Below are 16,691 nucleotides of genomic sequence, written 5' to 3' on the forward strand. Positions count from 1 at the left end.
GGGGGCGCGCGCGGGGCGGGGGGCGCGCGCGGGGCGGGGGGCGGCGGGGAGGCCCGCCCCGGGGCGGACGCGGGGGCAGGTGCCGCCGGCCGCCGGCTGAGCGCACGCCGCTGTGGGTCCGCAGCGGAGGCCTCAGTAACCTGCTCTTCCGCTGCTCGCTGCCGGACCAGCTGCCCAGCGTGGGCAGGGAGCCCCGGGAGGTGCTGCTGCGGCTGTACGGGGCCATCCTGCAGGTGAGGACGGACGAGGGCCGCCGTGGCGCCGGCGTCGGGGCCTGCCCTCCCGCCTGGCGGGTGGCCGTCGCCCCGTCGCGCCGCCGGGGCCGCGGAGGCCCCGGGGCTCAGGGGCTTGGCTCCGCGGGAGCCTGGCGCGGGCGTCTCCAGGCGGTGGAGCAGGCGGGGCGGTGCTGGGAGGTCAGAGCAGACGCTCCTGGGTTGGCCTCCGGCCCCGCGTGACTCTGCCCCGTGGCTGTCCATCTTCCTGCAGGGCGTGGACTCCTTGGTCCTCGAAAGTGTGATGTTCGCCATCCTGGCAGAGCGGTCGCTCGGGCCGCAGCTCTACGGAGTCTTCCCAGAGGGCCGGCTGGAACAGTACATCCCAGTAGGAGCCCAGCCCGGCCCGGCCCTGACCTCCCCGAGGCACCTCCTGCCCCCAGACCCTGACATCCCCCCCACCTCCGTTCCCCACCCCTTCCCCCTCCTGCCCCAGCCCCCTCACCACCCTGATAGGTTCCTGGGTGCAGAGCCGGCCACTGAAAACCTGTGAGCTCCGAGAGCCAGTGCTGTCAGCAGAAATCGCCACGAAGATGGCCCGGTTCCATGGCATGGAGATGCCGTTCACTAAGGAGCCCCACTGGCTGTTTGGGACCATGGAACGGTGAGTCCGGAGCCGCCTCAGGGCCCTTGCACACCTGTTCTGAGCCCTGATCCTGCCCGATGCTACCCTGGGCTGCAGCTGAATGTGTCGGTGACTGTCCCGCTGAGTGGATCAGGTGTCCCAGTGTCTAGCGCGGGACTCTGACACAGAACAGGCGTCCGAGTAAGGCAGACAAGCCCTCCAGTGACCGGAAAACGGGTAGGACAGCCCGGCCTGGGGAAATAGGAAGGGATAACAGACGGAGCATGTCTTCTTCTTCGGACTTCAGGTACCTCAAGCAGATCCAGGACCTGCCCCCGACTGGCCTCCCGCAGATGAACCTGCTGGAGACCTACAGCCTGAAGGATGAGATGGGCAACCTCAGGTGAGGGACGGCAGGGTAGGAGAGCAGCACAGCGCAGCGCAGGAACCAGTGCTAGGCACCGACTGAGGAACCTCCCCAGTATTTACTGAGGGCGGGCTCAGGGCCTGGCCCACGGGGTGACTGGCCCTCCTCTGGTCACTCCTGCTCAGGACCCATGCCCCCTGTTCTCCTACAGGAAGTTGCTAGACTCCACCCCATCACCCGTGGTTTTCTGCCACAATGATGTCCAGGAAGGTAGGAGAGAGCACCGGCATCCCCTAAGGAGAGGGGGGCCAGAGGGCCCTGGAGTCACTGGAACTCCACCCCGTTTTCCCAGGGAACATCTTGTTGCTCTCAGAGCCAGGAACCACTGACAGACTCATGCTGGTCGACTTTGAGTACAGCAGTTACAACTACAGGTGAGGGTAAGAGGATGGCCTCCGTGGCTCTGCTCCCACAACAGCCTGGAAAGCAGACTAGGCCTTCCTCTCTGCATCCCAGCTGCCCAGGGTATTTGGGACTGAGTGTCCACCTTCTTCCCCCAGGGGCTTTGACATTGGGAACCATTTTTGTGAGTGGGTTTATGATTACACTCACGAGGAGTGGCCTTTCTACAAAGCGCAGCCTGCAGACTACCCCACCCGGGGGCAGCAGGTATGTGGACCGGAGGCTGGGGAGCGGGACCTGGCCTGTGAGGGAGGAGGAAGGTGAGGTCTGGGAAGAATGGTGGGGAAGGGTGTTCACTGGGAAATGTTCCGCAGTCTCCCCATGGTCTGACTCTGTCTGTCAACCTCAGCTCCATTTTATTCGCCATTACCTGGCAGAGGTCAAGAAAGGTGAGACCATCTCCCAAGAGGACCAGAGGAAACTGGAAGAAGATTTGCTGGTAGAGGCTAATCGGTGAGGAGAGACGGGGCAGCACGGAGTGCAGGGGAAGAGGGGCTGAGGAGGAGGCTGGCAGGCCGGCTTCTGGGACTGCAGGAGGGGGCAGAGCGGAAGAGTCAGGACCGTGTTGGCATTAAGGCAGTGGGGGAGAAGTTTGAGCTTTGGGGCTTGACCAGCCTGAGGAACGAGATCCAGGTGATGCCAAGTATGCTCGGCACCCCTGTCTGTCCTGCCCTCCTTAGATATGCTCTGGCGTCCCATTTCTTCTGGGGCCTCTGGTCTATCCTCCAGGCATCTATGTCCACCATAGAATTCGGTTACTTGGTAAGTGACCCAGATGGCTGAGTTAGGTGGGAGGAGGGGGAACAGCAGGGGCCTCATGTTGCCCAGGAAATCTGTGGGCAGACATGGGGGGGGAGGCAGGTGCTAGTCTCAAGCCTTCTCACAGGTCTTCTGGGGGGTTTCCTTCCCTAGGAGTATGCCCAGTCTCGCTTCCAGTTCTACTTCCAGCAGAAAGGACAACTGAGCGGCTTCCCCTCATCCTGACTCTCCAGCCCCCAACTCCGATTGTTCCGGGAGCCTCCGGGGCAGGACCTTGGAGGGAGGCTCTGGGGACTGGGCTGAGCCTGGAGCAAGCCTGGGCCTGAGGATGGCCCGCCTGTCTCCACCGCAGGCAGATGGTGGGAGAGAGCCCCTGGCTGTGTACCTTGAGACAATAAACAAGCTTCTTCCTTCACACCCGGTCCTAGCCCTGCTGCAGAAAGTACCAGCAGGGAGTGCCACACACTCACAGGCGTGATCGCTGCTGTGAGCCTTGTTTTCTCTGGGAAGGGTGGCTCTCGGGTGCTCTGGGCTGGGGAGGCGTTAAGGGTCCACTGTGGCAGCTGGAGCCCCCTGCCCTCCCCCTCCCGGCCCCAGCTTAGAAGTGACACACACTAGAACGATTTGGGTGGCGGGCTAGGAGGTAATGCGGGTACAAAGAGGGCACTGGGCTGGGGCTGCCCAACCCGGAGCACTGGAGATCAGGGGACGGGCAGCGCAGCTGACACTCGGATGACCTTTTCCCTACATTCAGCTATTTTTAGCGCCAATGCGGCCATCCTCACGTGAGACCCTTTGGGCCCCCCCCAGGTCCCAGACCTCTGAGCAATCTCAGCTTGCCGAAACCCGGCCCGCCCCCACTCCAGATTCCCACCACAGAGAGGAGGGGACTCTGGTTGCCGCCCCACATCCGTTTTCTCAACCCAAATTTGGGAGTGGGTGTCAGGTTCCCGGTGAGGGCGGGGCAGGGATGGCCAGGCCTGAAGGACATGGGGACACGGGCCAGAGCGACTGGCCCCACACGCGGACAGGAGCGAACCCAAGCTGTGAGTGGAGTGGGGGGCAACACGGGGCCGCCCGTGGGGCTCAGAAGCCTAGACCAGAGCAGGGGGCGCGGACGGCGCGGGGTCCCTTGCAGTTGGGTTGTCTGCCTCGCCCCAGATCAACTCTGCTTTCAGGGGCGCGTCTCGCCCCAACCCGGAGGCAGCCCTTCACTGTCCTCCGGGCTTCTGAAGATTTCCTGGCTCGGCCCTCTTCCCGACCGCTGCCCCACCGTGGCGGACGGAGCACGCCCGGAACGCGGGCGCGAGGGTTCCGCGGCCGTTGGTCGCGCTACGGAGCCGCGGCCGGGGCCGGGGCCGGGGCCGGGCCGAAGCGGGCGGCGGGCCTGGGGCGGCCGCTGGTGTATCGCGGCCGAGGGCGGGGGCGGGGGCGCGGCGGGGGCTCGGGGGCCCTCGAGGCGGAGGGCGGCTGGGGGCGGGGCCAGCCGAAGTCCGCCCGCGCACCCTCCTGCCCTGCCCCCTCCCAGGTGAAGGCCAACCTCCGGGATGGCGGAAGCGCACCAGGCCGTGGCCTTCCAGTTCACTGTGACCCCAGATGGGGTCGACTTCCGGCTCAGTCGGGAGGCCCTAAAACACATCTACTTGTCCGGGATCAACTCCTGGAAGAAACGCCTGATTCGCATCAAGGTGGGCGGGGGTGGTTCTGGCTTCTTCCTCCCAGCAGCTGCAGGATCGAGTTTTCCCGAAGGCAGAGGCCAGGTGTCAGCTGCTGCCCCATTGTCAAGACCTTCCACCTCCACCTTGGCTGGCAGTTTGGCTGGGCGGCAGGCTGTAGCAGTGCAGAAACCAGAGAGGTGCTCAAGGTGTGGAGGGGAGATGGGCAAGGAGTAGCAGTGGGACCCAGTGAGTGAGTGAGCGCTGCAGGCGGAGGAGGGGAAGACCAGACCTGAAGGAGGGATGAGCACAGCAGGTGAGGGAGGGAGGTGGCCTCCCAGGCAAAGACCAGGACCTCACAGGGGCCCACCGTCATTTCTGCTGTAAGTGTGCCTGTTTCTGCCCCACAGAATGGCATCCTTAGGGGTGTGTACCCTGGCAGCCCCACCAGCTGGCTGGTTGTCGTCATGGCAACAGTGGGTTCTTCCTACTGCAAGGTGGATATCTCCATGGGGCTGGTCTGCTATATCCAGAGGTGCCTCCCTGAGGGGTAAGAAGAAGGGTGACAAGAGAGGGCTGGGCAGCCTCCAAGGCCAGGGTTCTTGAGCTGGGCACATTCAGGATACCAGCCACTGGAGGTCCTAGGGGCAGCCCTCCCCGGGGGCCACCATTATCCGAGTTGGTAATGTAATGCATTCAGACAGGAGTGTGCCGGAGAATGGTCATCCATGCCTTCTCCAAGCTGGTTCACAACCATCAAAACTGAAGTCAGAATTTTCCTAAGGCTGACCTCAAGTGGATTCCCTGCAGCCCTATCCCTTCTCTGACAGATGTGGCCCCTACCAGACCCCACAGACCCGGGCACTTCTCAGCATGGTCGTCTTCTCCACGGGCGTCTGGATGACGGGCATCTTCTTCTTCCGCCAAACCCTGAAACTGCTTCTTTCTTACCATGGCTGGATGTTCGAGATGCATGGCCAGACCAGCCACTTCACCAAAGTCTGGGCTGTGAGCAGAAGCCAGTGGATGGGTTCAGGCAACTGGTTGGAGACTCTAGGGGCCTCATTTGGGGTTCTAAACTGGAGGGAAGAGGCAGGCAGGGCACTGGTGCCTGGTGCATAGGTTTGTCCTGGTTCTGAGGGTCAGGGGCCCAGCTCCTCAAGGGTTTGTAATTTGTTTCCTTCCCCTGGTTTTCACCAGAAACATTCTCTGCTCCGTATGCCCAGATCTGTGTCCGTCTTCTGTCCAGCCGGCGGCCCATGCTCTACAGCTTCCAGACATCCCTGCCCAAGCTTCCCGTGCCCAGTGTGCCGGCCACAATTCAGCGGGTAAGGGCCTGAATCAAACATCCCCGTTGGGCAGGCTAGGCTGGACTCAGAGGACTTCGCCAAACTAAGGGACTGTCCCTTGCAAAGAGCGAGGTTGAGAGAAATGGGGCTGGGTTGGCAGAGAGTCAGGACAGAAGCAGTCATTGCCGTTTGGCCCCCACGCTGACAATGACTTGGCTGGACAGTACCTGGAATCTGTGCGGCCCTTGTTGGATGATGCGGAATACTACCGAATGGAGACGCTGGCCAAGGACTTTCAGGAGAAGACTGCCCCCAGGCTGCAGAAGTACCTGGTCCTCAAGTCATGGTGGGCAACTAACTATGTGAGTCCCCTCCTTGGCTTATCCTCACCCCTCTTGTGTCAGGGGCATCTGTCCCCTGCCCTCTGCCCCAGCACTAACTCTTCCTTTCCTCTTGCAGGTGAGTGACTGGTGGGAAGAGTACGTGTACCTGAGGAGCAGGGCGCCCCTGGTGGTGAACAGCAACTACTACGTCATGGTGCGGGTGGGCCTGGGGGCAGGGAAGATGGGGGAGATCTGGAATAGTCGGGAAGCAGTTTCAGGGCAGCAAGGGTCCTGAGGATCTGGGGAGTCCAATAGACCCACAGCCTGAACTATCCCTGTCAGAGTCCCTCGGGCTCGCTGCCCTCACCAGCCCAGGCTCTCTCCCTTCCTGCCTTGGTTTTCCCACCGGTCTCCCAGCCACAGGTTCCCAGCTGTCCTGACACCATCACTGGGAACTTCCTGCGTTGCGCCTTCCTGTTATGTTACTGTGCGGATCCCGAGCTGCCTCTCTTAGAGCTCACGAGGTCACGGTCTTCCCCCTGACACACATGACCAGCCCTTCTGCTCCCAGCACAGGCCTCAGCACAGCCACCAGTCTGCACAGCAGGCCCCTCCTCTCCCACTGCCCAAAACACATTCCGAGTCACGCGCCTGCACAGAGCTGTCGTCCCAACCACTTAGTACAGCTTGCCCGTGACGGAGGTTTTAAACTGTTTTTCAGTGGTAGAAACTCTGTGCTCAATGCAAAATAAACAAAACACGACCAAAGAAAATAGGCTAGGAGAAAGCAGCTCCAAAGATTCAAGCTGGGCAGAGAGATGGCGTGACCAGCTATGCATCTCACCTCTGGCAGTACACCCTGACCACGTGTGCAGGACGGACCGGGGAAAGGGATCAGGACCCCTCAGGTCCCTAGGCGGGGAGACCCAGGTGACACCAGGACGGAGAGGTGCTGCTGCGCATCTCTGTCACACCCCGTGCGGGCTCTGCGCTCTCTCTCTGCAGGACTTCGTGTTCATCCAGAATACAAACATACAGGCAGCCCGCCTGGGAAACGTCGTCCATGCTATGATCATGTATCGCCGTAAACTGGACCGGGAAGAAATCAAGCCTGTGAGTTGTGTGGGGTCGAGGGCACAGCAGGGAGAGGAGGCCTGAGTCTGAGCCGTGCCGGGCCTTCCTCCCAGGTGATGGCGCAGGGCATTGTACCCATGTGCTCCTCCCAGATGGAGAGGATGTTCAACACTACTCGGATCCCGGGCAAGGATTCAGGTACTGGCCACCGCCAGGGGCCCGAGGTGGGGCTGTCGGGACGGAGGCCCCTCCCTCCCAGGTCTGCGCCTCACGTGGCTGACCCTTCTATCTGTGCGCCCGTCACCAAGCGTCCCGAGCATCTCAGGGTCACGGAACTGGAAAAAATACTTGATTTGTGACCAGCAGGGCCCAGAACAGAGCCTCTGCTCCCCAGGACCTTCCAGGGCAGGGGTAGGTGGTCTGAAGAAGGGGTCGCGGGAGGAGCGGAGCTTTCCAGGAGCCCTTCACAGCCAGTGGAGTAGGAGAGGCTGCTTGCCGAGGGCCTGCTTCCTGACACGGGGACAGTGTGTGTGCTTCCCGGAGCGTCGGCCTCCTCCTCTGGGACGTGCTTTATGGGACTGTTGGCATTAAGCAAGACAGATGGGAACGCCCAGCACAGGGCCTGGCTTGGTGCCAGCACTTCCACTGCTGGGAAAGGAAAGCCCAGACGGAGGCCTACAGGGGGCCTGGGGGGCAGTGGGAGCCGGGAGGTGTGCCCTGCCTCAGCCTTCCTGCCGCTCTGTCCCAGACCTGCTGCAGCACCTCTCGGACAGCAGGCACGTGGCTGTCTACCACAAGGGCCGCTTCTTCAAGGTGTGGCTCTACGAGGGCTCCCAGCTGCTCAAGCCTTGCGACCTAGAGATGCAGTTCCAGAGGATCCTGGACGACCCCTCCCCACCTCAGCCTGGGGAGGAAAAGCTGGCAGCCCTCACTGCAGGGGGAAGGTACCGGAGCCCCATGAGAAGAGGAGCTTGTTCCTGCATGCCACCCTGGAACTTGGGGCCACGGGCATGACTGAGGGAGGCACGTGCTGGCAGGGTGCCCTCTGCCCAAGCCAGGCCCCTCCGTAGTGAGGAGGATGGCGGGCACGGCAGACGGCGCATCTAGCCACATGCGACTGGGCGGGGGCTGGGTGGGAGTGTGTGGAGGACAGGGACATCTGCCAGGACAGCCTGGGAGCCCCGGTCCCGGGCCCTGCCGCGTCCTGAGAGGTGTCCTTCGCCGCCGCCCGGTGACCCCACACTCACCCTGCCCTTGTGCCCCCAGAGCGGAGTGGGCACAGGCACGCCAGGCCTTCTTCAGCTCTGGCAAGAACAAGGCCGCTCTGGATGCTATCGAGCGTGCTGCTTTCTTCGTGGCCCTGGACGAGGAGTCTCCCCACTATGACCCCGAAGATGAGGCCAGCCTCAGCCTCTACGGCAAGGCCCTGCTACACGGCAACTGCTACAACAGGTGTGGCACCCCAGCCCCGCAGAAGGCCCCCGCTCCTTCCCCCTGTCTTGGCGCTGCCCCCCACCGCCCCGCATCTCCCGCCTCCTTTCCTGCAGGTGGTTTGACAAGTCTTTCACTATCATCGCCTTCAAGAACGGCCAGCTGGGCCTCAACTCGGAACACGCGTGGGCAGACGCACCTATCATAGGGCACCTCTGGGAGGTAATGGGCCCTCAGAGGGGGTCCTGCCGGGCAGGCTGGGTGCGGGGTGTGAGGGTGGCTTCTCAGCCTGATCTTCTCCCTGCAGTTTGTCCTGGGCACTGACACCTTCCACCTGGGCTACACAGAGACCGGGCACTGCCTGGGCAAGCCGAACCCCATGCTTATGGCTCCCCAGCGGCTGCAGTGGGACATTCCTGAGCAGGTGTGCAGGCCAAGAGGGGACAGGGAGGAGCATGTGAGAGTGGCAAGTACCTGGGACGCTCTCAGGGGCATGGGGTGGGAGCTTCTCAGAGTCCAGACTGGCCACGCAGAGAACAGCGATCCTGGGACCATCAGTTCGTGAAAGACGTGAGGCGTGAGACTCGTCCACGGAGCCTCCCTCTTCCCACAAAGCCCAGCGTGGCCTCTGGGGATGGAGGCCCCTCAGGTTGCCCTCTGTGTCTGAAGATGTTGAAGGCTCACTGAAACCTGCCCAGCCTCGCTGCTTGGCGAGCTCTGCCCGCAGCTGACCCTTCCGTATCTTGGCAGTGCCGGGCCATCATCGAGAGCTCCTACCAGGTGGCCAAGGCACTGGCAGACGACGTGGAGCTGTACTGCTTCCAGTTCCTGCCGTTTGGCAAAGGCCTCATCAAGAAGTGTCGAACCAGCCCGGACGCCTTTGTGCAGATTGCCCTGCAGCTGGCCCACTTCCGGGTAGGAGCCCCGCCGGCTGCTAAGGGGCAGGGTGGCACCAGCCTCACCTGCCAGATTCACACCTCTGTGCTCCTCAGGACAGGGGCAAGTTCTGCCTGACCTATGAAGCCTCCATGACCAGGATGTTCCGGGAGGGACGGACCGAGACCGTGCGTTCCTGTACCAGCGAGTCCACGGCCTTTGTTCAGGCCATGGTGGAGGGGTCCCACATGGTGAGCCCCCCCAAACCCTCCACCTCCTGCCCACCTTGAGGGGCAGGGCTACTCTTCATTGTTCCGCTTCTGCTCCCCAGAAAGCAGACCTCCAAGATCTCTTCCGGAAGGCTTCAAAGAAACACCAGAACATGTACCGCCTGGCCATGACAGGGTGTGGGATAGACAGGCACCTCTTCTGCCTTTACCTGGTCTCCAAGTACCTGGGGGTCAACTCCCCTTTCCTGGCTGAGGTCAGCATTGTTGACGGGTGTGTCCCCTCTCCCCATGGCCTCTCCTGCGGGGGCACGGCCTATCCTCTACCCAGATCCCCAGAAATTTCCCTTGAGGGCTGGAGCCAGCTTTCCTGCTCCACACCCCTTCCAGGCCTGTGGTCCTATTTCTCAGTAGGTGGTTCTCATGAGGGTGGACATACAACTATGGTGGCGCTCAGGTGGTGACAGCACTTTGGGAAAAGCAAAGAGGCTGCAGGATGAGGCTGGGCAGAGGGAGCCTCCAGACAAAGAGCAGCAGCAGGAGGGGAGGGAGCAGAGCTGAGGGAGGGACAGGCCAGTAGGAGAGGAGGCCTGGGGGACAGTTAGGTCACGTGGGCCTCAAGGGTTTTGTGCAAATGCTGTCATGGTGAGAACAGACGGGGAGGGAGTGGGAGGGGGAACCTGTAGAGGCAGACGGTGGTCAGGAAGTTTGTGCTCATGCAGGTGCTCAGGCATCACCAGTCAGCAGGTTGAGTGCTGAGTGCGTGGCATTTCACGCATGGTGCCTCACTGCTGTGATCTCCCTGGTACAGGTGCTCTCAGAACCCTGGCGCCTCTCCACCAGCCAGACTGCTCAATTCCAGATCCGTATGTTTGACCCGAACAAGTACCCCAAACACCTGGGTGCCGGTGGTGGCTTTGGCCCTGTAAGTGCCCTTGAAAGGAGGTCGATGAGCAGAACTGGGCCCCAGGGATCTCAGTGGAGAGTACAGCGCCCTGAAGTCAGACCAGGGGCAGGAGCATAGCCCTGGGCTTGCCCTGCGTAGAAAGAGAATGGGTAGCTATCGACCCCGGAACTGAAGACACTCCCAGGAGAGAGGCAGTGAGCTTGAACCTCCTGAGAGAAACACAATATCCTGGACCCTGGTAGTGTCTGGACCTGCAGTAGGCAGAGCTCCTCGGTTTTCACACTGTTGCTCAGAAATGTTCCTGACCTCAGGGGAAATGCAGCATGTGGGGTGGGGCCCCTTCCTGGGCATCTTGTGGGGACAGCAAGCATGACATCAGCTTTCCGATCTGCAAGGTTTGGTTTACTTCTTTACTCCTCGTGCTGCTCTCAGGTGGCAGATGATGGCTATGGGGTTTCCTACATGATTGCGGGCGAGAACACCATCTTCTTCCACGTCTCCAGCAAGTTCTCAAGCTCAGAGACAGTGAGTCTCTCCCGCTCCTGCTCAGGCCTGAGGAGGGCTACCACCTGGGGCCCTTTCTGGCTGGGGAAGAGTCCTTGGTTGTGGGGACAGAGGGACAGGGCCTCACCTGAAGGGTTGGTCTGAGCTCTTGGCTCCCACAGAATGCCCAGCGCTTTGGGAACCACATCCGCCAAGCTCTGCTGGACATCGCTGATCTTTTCCAAGTTCGCAAGGCTGACAGCTGAGGGCTGGAGAAATGCAGCTGCCCTTTCATCCCTACACTGTGGAAGAAGGGGCCTGTGGTCGGCTCGCAGGCCTAAGGAGTGGCCATGCACAGGTGTCCAGCGTCCAAGGACAGCTCTGGCAGCAGGCACTCCCGAAACAGACGCTGCTCCCTGAGGGCCCAGGTGGTAGAAGTGGGGTTGGAGCAGGGAGGGAATTTTGACTTTTTTTTTCTTGCTAGACGCTAATAAAGATAAGCCTCTGTAATTCTCCCTTAGCTCTTAGGTACCTTTGTTTTATTTGGGGACTAGGAGGCCCTCCCCTGCCCAAGCTCAGACCAGAGAGGTAGCAGGGGGAGGAGATGGGGCTGGGAGACTGAGAGGCTTGTGACCTACTTTGCAATGCATGTTTCTCCTGAGGTCACCACCGTGTACACCCACTTGGACTAAACTCTTGTTTCACAACCTTCACCTGTTCCCTGGGGCCACTTCTGTTTGTCTGCCAGAGAGTGGGGCCCAGCTGCCAGGTCCCAGCTGCCAGCTGCCATGAACGGTCATGCCCTCTGCACACCTCTGGGCTGGGGCACAGCCCTGTGGAGGCCCATGGCCACCTCCTGGCCATAGGGAAGGGCTAGAATCCCAGGCCCTCAGTCTACACACCAAGTGGTCGTGTCTGTGAGAGGACACACAGTATAATCTGGAGCAACACCTGCTCCTTCCCTCAGGTTGACTTTTTACATTAAAATAACATTAAAAGTAAACATAAATTTTTTCCTGGAAAGTATAAGAAAGCACTTAATTCCTACTCCTGCATGTGAGAGGGAATCCGGGTCTCAGCACTCTGCTTGTTGCCAAGACCCCGGGAATGAATTCATACAGTCCCGGGCCTTCTCTTCTGAACTACCATTGATTGCGCACCCACCCCCTACTCAGCGCTGTGCTGGGGATTCGGTGCTGAGCAAGGCACCTGCCGTGTGGAATTCACTATTAGGTCAAACAGGCATGGATTAGGGGATGGAGAGGCTGGCATGGGAACCAGCAGCCTTTTGGAATAATTCACTTAGTACTTATTTAGTGCTATGATCGGCTAGGCACTGGCATACAGCAGTGAATAAAACTGGCCAACACAGTCCCTCCCCCTGGGGCGTAGAGTCTAGTGGGAAGACAGGCATTAAGCAAGAAGAATGAGTAAATTATATGGTAAGGCAGATGGTAATAAGTGCTAAGGAGAAAAGTAATGGGCGGGAGCAATGGCGGGGTGGGTGGCAGTCTCAGACGGGGTTGGGAAGGCAGACTTCCTGAGCGGGGCTATCTGACTGACCGGGAGGGAGGGAGGGCTCAGAGTGGACAGCCAGGGCCAGAGCTTCCAGGGGGCAGGTGCCGGCTGCAGGAACAGAACCAGAGGGGCTGGGCCTGGTGTGGAGGGAGCGCAGGGAGCAGGAGGGGACAGGTGGATCGGGGCCTCAAGCGCCTCAGACGCCGGGCTCTGGCTTATACGAATGACGGGAGAAGCCACTGAGGTGAACAGAGGGTGATCTAGTCTGCCCCAAATCTTCATGGGATCATTCTGGCCAACCAGAATGACATTAGAACAACGTGGGGGGGGGGGGTGAGGACAGAAGCAAGGAGACCTGTCTGTCCCTCTCGGCAGGGTGGCCGGGGGGCGCGGTTGGGAAAAATGACGGGACTTACACTCCCGAAAGGAGACTCAGGACGCAGAAGGTCAGTGTAGGTCCGGACACCTGACAGGCATGGAAGAGAATTCCCATTTTCTGCTCTGGGTGCTTGAGTGGTTAGATGAGATTTTTACACGCGGCGCTTGATGTGCCTGTAGGAGGTATTGCTGCGGCTCAAAGTCCTCCAAACAGAAACCGAAAACTAAGACGATGCAGGCTCCGAGAGCAGCTCGGAAGAGAGCCCGTGAGGGGACTCCCAGGGCAGAGGCTCCTGATGGCCTCTCAGTCTCGGCGAGAAGCTTAGGAATCTCAGCCCCCAGAGTGTTCCGTTCCGCACCAGAACTTTCTTGGAATCCCAAGAACCTCTTCGCAGCCAGGCCACAGAGGGTACACCTGGGTCACCTACCCTGGGGGGCTGCGTGGGTTTGGTAGGCTTCTGGGCACACCAGCCCCCCAGCCTTGGAGGGCAGTGAGCAGCGCCTTCCAAAAAGCTGGCTTTCCGTTAATGCCGAAATTCAAGGTTTTCTTTCTTTCTTTTCTTAATCGGATTTTTTCTTGGTTAAAAAAGGTAAGGGAAACCATAACGCCGACCCAAGGCGAAAACCTCAGCGACAACCCACTGAGCCATAAGCTACTTGCAGCCCCGGGGTTGGCGCGTCCGCGCGGGTCGCGGCTGGCGGGGGAGGGGAGGGAGGAACAGGCGCGTCGCGACCCCCTCGCGACCCCCTCGCGACCCCCTCGCGACCCCCTCGCGGCTTAGCGCGGCAGAAGGGGGCCTCGGCGCCCGGCTGAGAGGAAGGCTCTGCCCCGCACCACGACTCAGGCGCCGACCAAAGGCCCGCCTCGGGCTGGTCCCAGGTGGCCCCGCGGGCTCCCGGGGAAGAGGGCAAGGGGTCGGGCCAAGGGGTTGGGCCTGGGGCGACACGGAGCGCCCGCACCACCCCCGCCGGCCCGGGCCCCCAGCGCGGGGGGGGGGGGGGCACCGTCCGGCCGGGAGACGCCGGGGAGCAGCGGCCCCCGCGAAGGCCGGGCTGAGCCCCCGCCGTCCGGCTCACCCGCGAGGCCGAGCCGCCGTCCGAAGAGCCGGAAGGAAGCTTGGCCACGCGCCGGCCGTCGGCTTCACGGAACCGGCTTCACGGAACCTGCTCGTCCCGGCGCGTCTGTCCCGGGCCGCGGCAGGAAGCGGCTCCGGCAGCCACGCGGACGGCCGCGCCGGACGCTCGGGCTCCACCGCGTGCGCTGCGCCGCGCCGCGGACCCCGGACCGGAAGCCGGAGCCCTGCTCCCGAACCCGCTTCGCCCCCGCCGCCCCGCGGCCCGGCCCGGCTTCGCCCTCGGGCCCAACCCCGCCCCTTCCGCCCTCCCCTCCCCCAAACCAAGCCCGCTCAAGTCCACCCTCTGGACGGCTCTGAGCGGGGGGACGTCCCTGCCCTGCGACCCCCGCACCGCGGCCGTCATTCGCCCGAGCAGCCCGCGCCCTCCCGCTCCCGCAGCCGGCAGCCCGGGAGACCCTAACCCGGGGACCGCCGGGGCGCTCTCCTGGCGGCCGCAGGTCCCTGGGGGCGGACAGCTGCCTCGACGTCGGCAGGCGCGGTGGTCGCCAAGACGGAGAGCGTCTGGGCCTGCACGAACGCCTCCTGGCACCTGCTGGGCCAAGTGCTGTCCCGGACACTGGGGACGCGGTGGTCAGGAGGCCCGGGCCCTGCGGGCAAGGCCTTGCGCCGGCGAACCGCGGAGAAGAGCACAACCAGCAGGTCCACGAGGGGACCCTCCCTTCAGTTCCGCTCTCCCTCCGCCTCAGCCACCCCTACTTCGGGCAAGAGCCCCCGCGGCGACCCCGCCCCTTCCGCTCTGGAGACCAGCCAATGAGACCTCGAGGCCGAGACTCGGGACCAGCCAGAGGGCGGCACACTCACGTGTTTGCGGCCCAGCCCCTTCCGCCTCGGGACACTGGCCAATGAGGGCGAGAAATCATCTCCAGGGGGCGGGTCTGCTAACGGAAAGGGGCGGGGTTCCGTGACCAGCTCGGCCGCGTGCTCCCCACCACACAAGTGGGTCGCGGACCACCACGCGAGGAGCGCAGGCGGTGCTTGAGGTGAGCGAGGCCCGCCCCGTCACGGGTCCCTGGCCCTCCCTGCGCCTCCTGCCCCCGCCCCCGGGGCCACGACGTCCCCGAGCTGTGCCCGCCGCCTCACCCGGTATCCCGCTCTCGCCCGTCCCCTCGCCACGGGCCGCTCGCCGCCCCCACACCCCTGTCACCCCAGCCCCTGCCCCCCACACCCCGTTCTTACCCCAGTCTCCTCGCGCCCCAAAACCCCTCAGCCCAGCCTCCTCCTCCTCTACCCGTCACCCCAGTATTCTTGCCCCTCACCCCAGGCTCCTCGCCTCCCCACATCCCCTCACCCGTCTCCTCTCCCCTCACACCCCTCCTCACCCCAGGCCCCAGCCACGACACCCCACCCTCACCCACACACCCGACCCTCGCCCCAGCCTCTACGCCCCCTCCCCCAGCCCCTCCCCCACCCCCTCACCCCTGTCTCCCCGCCTCCCACACCCCTCCTCAGTCTAGTCTCCTTGCCCCCCAGACCCGCCCCAACACCCCCCCTCAGGCCGCCTCACCCCATCTCCTCACCTCCCAAACCCGCTTTCACCCCAGTTCCCTCACCCCAATCTCCAGACCTCTTACTCTGCCGGCTCCAGACTGAACTCTCCTACGGCCTGGCCCTCGCTGTTGCCCGCACACCTGGAGCGGGGCACCGCACACGCCACAGCCTCCTCCTCCGACTCCAGGACCCCGCCACCCGCGCACACGCCCCTCCTGGGCTGCTCCTCGCGTGGGCCCCTCGCAAAGAATCTCCACCCGAGAGCCCCACGTGCCCTTTCCCAGTTCCCATTGCCAGGGGGACCCCAGGCTCTGCCAGACGCTTCAGGCCAGGCAAGACCCTGAGACGACGAGCAGGCCTCCAGGCCCCTGAGCCCTGCACACCTCTGGAGGCTCCACGCCGCAGGAGCCCTGGGACCTCCAGCCCTTCGCACCCGAAGGGCTTCTTCACCGGTCCTCCCTGCTCTCCTCGCCCCATTAGTCGGCTGCTGCTCTCCTTCCCCTGGGCTTGGGCACTGGACTCCCCTCCTTCCCATCCTGGTCTTGCTCCCCTGCAGCGACCCTATCAGGAAGGAAAGCCGTGGGCTGCTCGCCCTGGTCCTCCTCCACCCCAGCTCATCCCCTCTCCCTGGATCTGCTCATCCCACCTGTGAAACCCAGCATCACCCTGGCCGCAACCTCCATCCCCATCCGCCTGCCCCCAACGGCATGGCTCCCTGCTTCTGCTTAGTCCCCACCCATCACCTTCAGCCTCCTAATGCACTCTCTTCCCTGTGCCCTCACTCTGCCCACCCACCACACTCATTTCAAAATCCCAAGCCAGCTACACGCCATCCCTTTTCTCTGTGCTACCCTAGAGCCTGAGGGTGCTGTGCAGCCATGTGTCCCCAGCCACACAACCACTGCTTCTCTGCTGCATATCCAGGTGCCTCTAGGGAGGTGCTCCGCTTTGCCAAACCCATCTCATTCTCCTGAAACCAAGAATGTCTGGTGGGAGAAGGACCTTTTCATTGCCATTTGTGGGTGAGCCAGAGACCTCAGGCCTGAACCTGGACCTTACCTACCCTTTCTAGGGTAAAGTGACCTTCTTCCTGTCTGAACCCAGCCCATGCACCATCACCACGCACCCTTTCTTCTGTTTTCAGCCTTCTCTGTTCAACTAAGTTCTTTCACATAAACCTAAAGTCAGGCAAGTCTCTGCCTTTGTAGAATAAAAAAGAGAAGTCCTTCCCTCTATCATCCGCTCATTTATCGCCCGTTTCTCCTACCTGTCTCAACTGAATCTGCATGCCCTATCTATTTTGCCTAATGCTCTGTTAATTCTTTATTCTTGGAATTCTTGTTATCATTGCTACTGTTACTCAGTTACTCACTGAGACCTGACACCCAAATAAAAGGTCTTTTTTTTTTTTTAAATATTTTATTTATTTATTTGACAGAGAGAAATCACAAGTAGATGGAGAGGCAGGCAGAGAGAGAGAG

General features: G+C 61.9%; 2 protein-coding genes across 3 annotated transcripts in view; both read left to right on the forward strand.

Annotated features, from left to right (window-relative positions):
- CHKB (choline kinase beta) overlaps nt 1-2,840 on the forward strand; it is a 3,707-nt gene extending 867 nt beyond the window's left edge. Inside the window, exons 2-11 of one of the 2 annotated variants that reach the window (XM_059401659.1) lie at nt 125-233; nt 487-600; nt 743-876; nt 1,145-1,240; nt 1,416-1,474; nt 1,557-1,638; nt 1,765-1,873; nt 2,016-2,119; nt 2,347-2,428; nt 2,579-2,840. In XM_059401659.1, the coding sequence (XP_059257642.1) occupies nt 125-233; nt 487-600; nt 743-876; nt 1,145-1,240; nt 1,416-1,474; nt 1,557-1,638; nt 1,765-1,873; nt 2,016-2,119; nt 2,347-2,428; nt 2,579-2,650 (961 nt within the window). In that variant the 3' untranslated portion in view covers nt 2,651-2,840. Of the gene's footprint in view, nt 1-124; nt 234-486; nt 601-742; nt 877-1,144; nt 1,241-1,415; nt 1,475-1,556; nt 1,639-1,764; nt 1,874-2,015; nt 2,120-2,346; nt 2,429-2,578 lie in introns of those variants that run through there. The other variant, XM_059401660.1, reaches the window with a different exon arrangement.
- Nucleotides 2,841-2,937: 97 nt separating this feature from the next.
- Nucleotides 2,938-11,210, forward strand: CPT1B (carnitine palmitoyltransferase 1B). The gene is made up of 19 exons (XM_059401658.1): nt 2,938-3,471; nt 3,954-4,113; nt 4,491-4,630; nt 4,911-5,088; nt 5,307-5,408; nt 5,594-5,731; nt 5,829-5,906; nt 6,698-6,805; nt 6,880-6,964; nt 7,515-7,710; nt 8,033-8,218; nt 8,314-8,419; nt 8,505-8,621; nt 8,948-9,112; nt 9,190-9,324; nt 9,405-9,557; nt 10,112-10,225; nt 10,640-10,732; nt 10,873-11,210. Exons 2-19 carry the CDS (start codon nt 3,973-3,975, stop codon nt 10,954-10,956), a joined length of 2,319 nt encoding a protein of 772 aa, XP_059257641.1. The 5' UTR covers nt 2,938-3,471; nt 3,954-3,972; the 3' UTR covers nt 10,957-11,210.
- The last annotated feature ends 5,481 nt before the right edge of the window (nt 11,211-16,691 follow it).

The sequence above is a fragment of the Mustela nigripes genome, chromosome 6 (genome assembly GCF_022355385.1).
Source record: "Mustela nigripes isolate SB6536 chromosome 6, MUSNIG.SB6536, whole genome shotgun sequence".
Lineage (NCBI taxonomy): Eukaryota > Metazoa > Chordata > Mammalia > Carnivora > Mustelidae > Mustela > Mustela nigripes.